General features: G+C 46.1%; 1 protein-coding gene across 1 annotated transcript; it reads left to right on the plus strand.

Moving 5' to 3' along the window:
• Positions 1 to 413: 413 nt before the first annotated feature.
• Positions 414 to 6,373, plus strand: NET1 (neuroepithelial cell transforming 1; the record flags this gene model as incomplete). The annotated part of the gene is made up of 9 exons (XM_009585182.1): positions 414 to 573; positions 1,372 to 1,539; positions 2,326 to 2,388; positions 2,833 to 2,929; positions 3,052 to 3,128; positions 3,625 to 3,882; positions 4,143 to 4,313; positions 5,192 to 5,378; positions 5,775 to 6,373. Coding segments are annotated over 9 exons (1,582 nt in total), but the record flags the coding sequence as incomplete, so codon positions are not given.
• Between the last annotated feature and the right edge of the window lie 2,090 nt (positions 6,374 to 8,463).

Below are 8,463 nucleotides of genomic sequence, written 5' to 3' on the forward strand. Positions count from 1 at the left end.
CTGAGGCTGTCCTGGGCTCCAACTGCTACTTTTCTCTCCAAAATAAAATTAAAATGGAAAAACACATTTTTTCTGCAAAGGAAAACATGATAAAATGGAGAAGCAGATCACAGTTCCATCTTTAGATGAGAGTCACTTGCCTTGCGGAGGAGAATGCTTCAGTCTATTTGTGTTCAAACCATAACAGTCCCTGTTCGAGCCCTATTTTGCATTCTGACTGATGTGTATGTTATCTTGCCTCTTTTACACTGGGCAAAGTCTCTGCAGTTTAATTGCAGCCTTAAAGTTCAGACAAATATTTACAGCCTCTGCTTTCCTTTCAAGATGAATGGCTACTTCAAAGCACACTCTTTGCTGTGTTTCCCACTCCTTAAGTGGGTTCATGCTTTTTAAACCTGCCTGGGCGGCTTGAGAAATGAAGTGGGAGTCACAGCCAGTGCAATTTGTTCTCTGCTTTATTTACAGGAGCCAAGCAATAAGCGGGTTCGACCTTTAGCACGGGTCACATCCCTGGCGAACTTGATCTCTCCTGTAAGAAATGGTGCAGTTCGGCGCTTTGGGCAGACAATACAGGTAAAAAGCAGAGCCTTCTAGTCCTAGAAGTCTAGAGACATGGGGAAGATACTGGCTGTGTGGGGGTAAAACAGGCAGTGGGATTTCAGGGCATCTCTTGAAAATCTCCTGTATGATTCATGCAAGGACAGAAAGCTTGCTTGGGACATGGGGGTGAACCAGAGTTCAGGGATAGCTTGCTAGATAACCAGCTTATCAAGGGTTTAAGCAGTAAAAACAGTAAACTGATTCAGATAGGGAGAATTAGTTGATAAACTGTTCCAGTACTTGAGATATGTGTATTGGAGCACGTGCTTAAATGTGAACCCGCTGTTCAGCAATCTTTCAATGTTAGAGAAGTGTTGTCTAAGAAACACTATACCCCACACATGCAGATAAGAGCGCTTCTGTGTCTGGGTTTTAGTAACATTGCAAATCACGAGAGCAAAGTTTAAGTGGCTCCTGATTAGCCCCGTTAGAGGTAGAATTATGATCCTTGTTTATTTACTTCCTCATACTTTGGAAATAGACGCAAGTTTTACCTGCCCATCCTCCTCCCAAGCACTGCTGCTGGATCAGTGCAGGGAGAGGTGCATGGAAAAGCTTGCCAGTCTCTGGACTCTCAGGGCTTTCTCAGCAGCTTGATTAAAGTGTTCCTTTATCTGAGGAAAAGTGTCTGGGTGTGTTTTCCTGCCCTGTACAACAGAGGAGGATGAAGGATTGGGAGGGGTATGGATAATACTGTAATACTTCTGTACTTCTGAAATGGTGGCTCTACATATTTTTTTTTTTTACTTTTTTTTTTTTAAATCCCTATAGTCATTTGCCCTTCGCAGTGACAGCAAGTCTCCTGGCTGTCCCCAGAAGTCATGTAGCAGATCTGCTGCTCCTACTCCTCCTAAAAGAAGAAACAGCGTACTTTGGTCTGAGATGTTAGATGTCAACATGAAAGAGTCCCTGAGCACCAAAGAAATTAAGCGCCAGGAGGTAGGCTGTCCGTTAAACAGCAGGACCGAGAAAGGCGGCCGAGGCCTTGGCTTGGGCTGTTTCCTTGGCAAGTAAAAGAGTAATGAGCGTCTGTGGGTGACTGTATCTTTCTGTGCACCTTCACTTCTAAACCGCTAGATTTATTTCTGTATTAGGCATGGGAAAGGGTAGGCTTCTCTCTCTTGAGTCACTAGGGAGTTCGTCTCCCCAGTTTGACTCTTCAGAGATGCCAAACTCTTTCCATGGGGGTGCTCAGCATTTCTGAAATTTGAGACCCAGCCACGCTGGTTGCTTTGCAGCAGACCCAAAGTCAGGTTCCCTGTAAAGCCAGCTGTCTTTCCCTTAAAGCTCTTGACAATTGGTTGAAAGCCAAATAGCAAGGCCTTGGCTTGCCTTTTTCCTGTAGTTCTTAGACAAATCTTCTAGTGACAACACAGAAGCTGACTAAAGACGCCTGGGATTTGACCTCTGTGGTTTTCTGGGTTTTGTTTTTTTTCGTACTTGCCTGTGTAAAACTAGTGATTTAAAAGGCGCTAGTATTTAATTTGGCTTGTGCGTGAGCGTCAGAGCTTTCACACAGTTGTAAGTAATGTTGCTTTCTCGGAGTTGGGAAAGCCGGCAGATTTACTTGAGGTTGCCATGCCCAGGTGGCATACAGTGATTCAGATGGCAAAACCGCCTATTCAAGCTGCAGAGACAGGATGTACATTATGTGAGCTGAAAGGCTCTTTGAGAGGAAGACTGGGATTAAAAATTACTCTCAATGCTTTATCCCTTTCCTCACAGGCAATATATGAAATGTCCAGGGGAGAGCAGGACCTAATTGAAGACCTGAAGCTTGCCAGAAAGGTGAGTGGGGTTTTTTTCTGCAGTCAGTAATCATATTGCAGATAATAATGAAGTTTCATTGCACCTGCAAACATTACATATCAGCTTTATCAGGCCCAGAATCCACAGTTTGAAAGCTGGCCTGGAAAGTTGACGTGAGCAGTCCTACGGTACTGGTTTGATTGCAAGAAACCCAGCCAAAAAAGGATTGCACTTTTCAGTTCTGCAGAGCTAATTGGGGAATCCCTCTCCCAGATGAGAACAGTTCAGACAGCAAAGTCCTTTTCATTTGAAGGCCTTGATACCTTCATACAGAGAATCTTTTAGCAATCGAAGTCGGTGTTACTGTTTCTGTTGGCTTCACTTCATATCTGTCCTGCACACGATATATCCCCTCATATTTAAATTGTCAGCTTTTGGGTTTGGGAGATTTTAATGTATTTTAATACTGACGTTCTTTCACAGGCGTATCATGATCCCATGCTGAAACTCTCTATCATGTCCGAGGAGGAACTCACCCACATATTTGGGGACTTGGATTCTTATATTCCTCTGCATGAAGGTAAGAGCAACTGGATCATTTTCACATAATGTGCTGACTAAGAGTTAAACTTTATGCTTTCTCACATTAGAACAGCTTACTAGGGCATTGATGCAATTTCTATTCTCGTGTTTCAATTCCAGACTTGTTGGCAAGTTTAGGAGAAGCAACAAAACCAGATGGAACCGTGGAGCAGATTGGGCCCATTCTTGTGAAGTGGGTGAGTACATAACTTAGAGACAGCAGGCTAAAAATGCGCTTAAAGAACGTTTAAAGCTAGAAGCCGAAAAGCTGTGGGCTTTTGTGGCCTTGAGCGAAAGATTGAAACGGAAATCCTGGCTACACTGAAAACAATGGGAGTCTGTCAGCCGTAATGGGCCACGATGTCACCCTGGAGACTTGCGCTAGTGTGACTGCAATTACTCGCTGATTTATGTTTGAAATGTCTATATCTTCTGGACTGTTTGTCACTGATGTGATTTCAATAGTGTTATCGCTGTTAATCTCAAACATCTGAACTTCAAAGGCATTGCATGCAGGATGCCCTTTTTCTCCTCACAAAAGACTAGCTACATATACAAGATAGTCTGTTAGCTTTTTTTATCAGGCAAAGTATCGTAGTAAGGGAAGTAGAACTCCCCGAGTTTGACATGTTAATGTGATTCGCTTTTCCCGCATGGAATTTGACTCCTGAATATTGTTCTTTTCTCCTGCAGTTACCACGACTCCATGCCTACAAAGGTTACTGTAGCAATCAGCTGGCAGCCAAAGCACTTCTGGATCAGAAGAAGCAGGACCGGAGAGTGCAGGACTTCCTTCAGCGCTGCCTTGAGTCTCCTTTCAGCCGCAAGCTAGACCTTTGGAGCTTCTTGGACATTCCTCGAAGTCGGCTGGTCAAATACCCGCTGCTCCTAAAAGAGATCCTGAGGCACACTCCCAAAGACCACCCTGATATCCAGATTCTGGAAGAAGCCGTAAGTAATAGTGATTTCGTGGTCGTTGTTCTGACATAAGCACATCATTCTGGAGCTTCAGAAAGCTTTCTTAAACCCTCAGCCATTTCATGGGGTGGTTTTCTCAGTGGACACAAATCTGTGACTGTAACCCCTCATGAAAGCAAATGAGTGATCAGTCCACATGGATTCTGTCATCTGGAGTTCTTAAATAGCACGTAAAGGGAAGAGATACAAGCAGAGGTCACTACTTAATCATTTGTAAATGTTTTGGTTTATAGATATCTATAATCCAAGGAGTCCTCTCTGATATCAACCTGAAGAAGGGGGAGTCAGAGTGCCAGTATTACATTGACAAGCTGGAGTACCTGGATGAGAAGCAGAAGGACCCGAGGATTGAAGGCAGCAAAGCTTTACTGTGCCATGGGGAACTGAAGAATAAGAATGGACATGTAAGTCCCTCATGTTCATGGTAATTAATTGTCAAGTTCGAAAACCTTCCCTCAGAGGTAGTTAAAACTCTTTGTCTGTTATAGCAGGACCAGGAGCCCTTCCATCCTTAGGGTTAGTTTAGACAATTAGCTAAATTTAAAAAGCAGAAGAGAAAGCACCTGATGGCAGTCTGCATTTCAGGGTGTAAGGGAAAGTTTCCAACAATTGGCCTTCAGAAGCTGGAAAATAATTAGCACAAAATTACCATAGAAAGCGTGCTCTGTGCCCAAGCACTCCATCAAAAGGGATTTCCTGCTGGCCTGTTTACTTTCAGGTGCTCTGACATTCCCCATTATGAGCGCTGGCGCACAGCTCTTCCAAACAAAAGTGTTCCTGCAAACGCCTGTTTGGCTTTGAGATGAATTGCCAGAAGTTTATCTCCCACTGCAGCAGCGCTGAAAGACCCCGCTGTACTCGAGGGTTTGCTGCCTTTTGTTCTGGCTTGCAGGAGTGGCCTCGTTTTAAACATCAAATCTTTTTCTGTTTTCTTTATTTTTTTTGTTGGTTGGGGTTTTTTTTGTAATGTTGAAGCTATTACACTTCTGTACACATGAAGCGTTTTGTATTGTCAGAAAAAATATTGCTTCTAGTCATTCTATTCTTAGCATCTGTAAATCATAATTCACTTTTTAAGGGTCGTTAAAATAATAAACCTGTTGGTGTAAGTCTGGTCTGTGCCACCACTGCCAGGGCCCTACATTGCTGTAACAGGAAACTCTCAGAAAGTTAACGTGGGTGAAACTTCAGATAACGTGGCCTTGAATCCCAGAGGGTGTGTGACCGGTTTGAATACGGAGTACAATGCTTCGCTTATACTCGAATGCGTTTTCCCTTTTAGAAACTCTACGTCTTCCTCTTCCAAGACATCCTGGTTTTGACCCGGCCGGTCACTCGCAATGAGCGTCAGGCCTACCAGGTGTACAGGCAGCCGATCCCTGTCCAGGAGCTGCTCCTCGAAGACCTGCAGGATGGCGATGTGAAAATGGGAGGATCCTTCCGAGGAGCTTTTGGCAATTCCGATAAAGGTACGGACCAAACCAGTTCCATCTGCGTGGGAATCTGTTGGTGAGGAGAGATTACACCTGGGCATAGATCCCCGTAGACTGAGGTTCCTTTAGGATAGCAGGCATGTGACATGCATTAACGTCCTCCTTTAGACTGTCACTGCCGGGCTTTGGAGTTTTACATTTGGTGGCCATAAACTTATATGTGGCACTTTGCAGCTGGTGCTCAGATTAGAAAACATCTATTTCAACATGTCTCTGCTGGCTTGTAGGGTTTGGTTTGGTTTTTTTTTTTTTGGTGGGGTTTTGAACGTTTTCCCTGAAGCAGAGCAGGGCAGTCCAGGTCGCTTGTCTAGCAATGGAATCTCTAAATATTGAGCTAGGAACTGATCTGCTTTTTCCTATGTTTATCTTCAGCTAAAAATATCTTCCGAGTTCGTTTCCAAGATCCCTCCCCAGGCCAGTCTCACACGCTGCAGGCCAATGACGTCTTCCACAAGCAGCAATGGGTTAATTGCATCCGAACCGCCATTGCTCCCTTCCAGCGGACTGCTGCCGCAGCAGAGCTGAAGGAGCTGCCAGAGCTGAGCGAAGAGTCGGAGGAGAACAACCCCTCCGCATCCAACATCAAAGCCCAGAAGAGGCAGTCTGCCATGTCTGGCATAACCGAGATGGAGCTAGACGAAAGCACGTCCGAGTGTGGCTCCATCCTGGACTCGGAGGAAGCCAAGGGCGTGAAAACACACAGAACACCGTCTGGGCACAGAAAAACGAGGGAGAAGCAGCTAAGTGGCAAGCAGAAAGAAACGCTAGTGTAAAGAGGAGCGCAGCGATGTCCTGATGGAAGACTGTTTATTTATAAATAATGTGTACATTTTTCTTGTAATGTGAGCATGATTGGATTCACTCTACTGAACAGAATATTTTTTTGGTTTTTATGTTGTAATGGCAGCTACTGGTATGCAGTTAACACTGTTGAACTGGAGTCTGTTTTTACGAACATGGCCACTTTGAACCTGGTTTTAATGCTGTGAGTGATTTGGAAGCCCTCGTGCTTTTGACTGCTCATGGCAGATTTAAAGAGCACACTTTGGTTTCTGAGAGATTTCCACGCGCGGTGTTTGAGGCGGGAAAACAGCAAAGCTAAAGCGGGAGTTTGGGCTGACACCGCGAGCCTGGCAGCACCTCCCGTTGCAGGGGGTTTGGATCAACACTGCGAGAGTCCCTTTAAAGTGGACTCGAGACCCGAATTCACGTTTTCTTCTTGTCTTGTACAGTGCATGTTTTGCAGTGTATGGTTATCATGATCCATGCAACTTTCCATGTTAAAAAAGGAGAAAAAAACAGACCCCAGGTTCAACAGGTTCTCAATTTACCTACTGGAATCTTTCATCTTAGTGTGTCCTTTGTACATTCCTCATTTTCACTCTTGTAATCTGCCAGATATTTAATTTTTTTATTAGTTGTTTTGTTTCAAGTTTTGTTTGGGGGTTTTTTGGTTTTCTTTGTTTTTCTTTTTTTTTTTTTTTTTTTTACTTTTGTATTTTGTTGATGTTGTTGTTGTTCAGACTTGGCATTTCCTTTCAAGTACTTGATCCTTCTTGCTCTGAGGTGTGCGTGTACATACTGTTTCTCATGTCACTCCACAGTTCTGCGGAGCGCAGGCAAGCCACAGCGTTACGAGCCGGTGCCTGGGAGGAGACGCTCAACGTACCCCATTACGATGAGCGATGTAAATGGCTTGTGTGCGCTCCGGACTACTGAAAGAGAACTGCATTGCTAACGGGGTTTAGGAAGGTTTTAGGCACGTTGCAAAGGGTTTGGGGAGGGAAGAGGAGCAGCAGCTAGAGGGGAATAGCAGGGAGTGAAGGTAGATTTTCTTGTTACTGTTGCCTTTTGGAAATGAAATGCTTTCCACAGGGAGGCAGGACTGGAGGCAACCAAGGGGTTATTGCATGTGGTAGAAAGGTAGAGAAAAGAAAGCGTTTGAAGCTGATGAGGTGTAAGGACAGAGGAGATAGTGGTTGTATATACTTGTAACGGCGACACTGCCATATTCTAGCGGTCCAAAGATTCGTGTGAGAGGTGCCAGCTTGGTCATTGCGCTGCAAAGCGTTGTAGGAAACAAAGCGGTGACAGCTTTGAGCAAAGCCAGCAGGTTGTTCCTGTCATTCGACTGGTGATGATGGGGCGAGGGCAGCGATCCCACGATACCCGTCCTTGAGCGTTACCTGAAATCTGTGCTCGAGGAGCCGTAACTCGCATGTAAAGGGTTATTGCCTGTCACGTGTTTGGCCAGTAATGTTGGAAATGGGAAGAGGGTGTACATAGACACAAACGTGTGGTTCTCTGTAAATGTGTTGTACAGTTTCGAGTGCCAAGTACAATTAAATTCCTGACAGCCTCTTGCCTGCCTCGTCTGAGTCGCTGCCTGGGAGGGACGTGCTCGTGCCATGGGTGCTGCCAGACAGCAGCAGATAAGCGCGTACCTGCACTTCTCCAAGCACACGCGGCTGGCCTACCACCGCACGCTCCGGGCGGAGGGCTGTAGCTCACATGAGGAAGCTGTGGCTTTATTTAAAACCCTTTTTCTGTCACAGTTCCTCCTTGTGCCACTGCTGCCGGGCAGGGCGCGAGCCGGCGGGTCACAGCTCCGTGTGCGGTGCGGGGCCCAGCAGCCACCGCCCTTCGAGTGCGACGGGCGGTCGCTGTAGAACAGGACACAGCTGCGTGACTCACTCCAGCGCTTGCATCACTATCCTCTTTTTCTGGGGGAAAAGGGAGCAGTGGTAATACTCCTTGCCCTCCCGGGCCACCAAAACCTCCTTCCTACAGAAAAGAAACCACCCCGCAGAACTGAAAGGCTCCCCATTTAGCAAATACTTTAAAATTCTCTTCTAGATGAACCTTCAGAAGCAGCCCTGAGCGGAAGGGGGACCCCGCTAGGCAGACTCCCCTCCACCGGGGCAGCTTCCCCAGGCCGGTGGGGAGCACCCAGTTATCAGCAGCATGATGAAACCGTCGGGTCTCCACAACCCTCCCGAAAAGCTGTGGCCTGACCATGTAGGGGGGGGTCTGGGCACGGCTGGAGCTCCCAGGGGGGGGA

The sequence above is a fragment of the Fulmarus glacialis genome, unplaced genomic scaffold, assembly GCF_000690835.1.
Source record: "Fulmarus glacialis isolate BGI_N327 unplaced genomic scaffold, ASM69083v1 scaffold30249, whole genome shotgun sequence".
NCBI lineage: Eukaryota > Metazoa > Chordata > Aves > Procellariiformes > Procellariidae > Fulmarus > Fulmarus glacialis.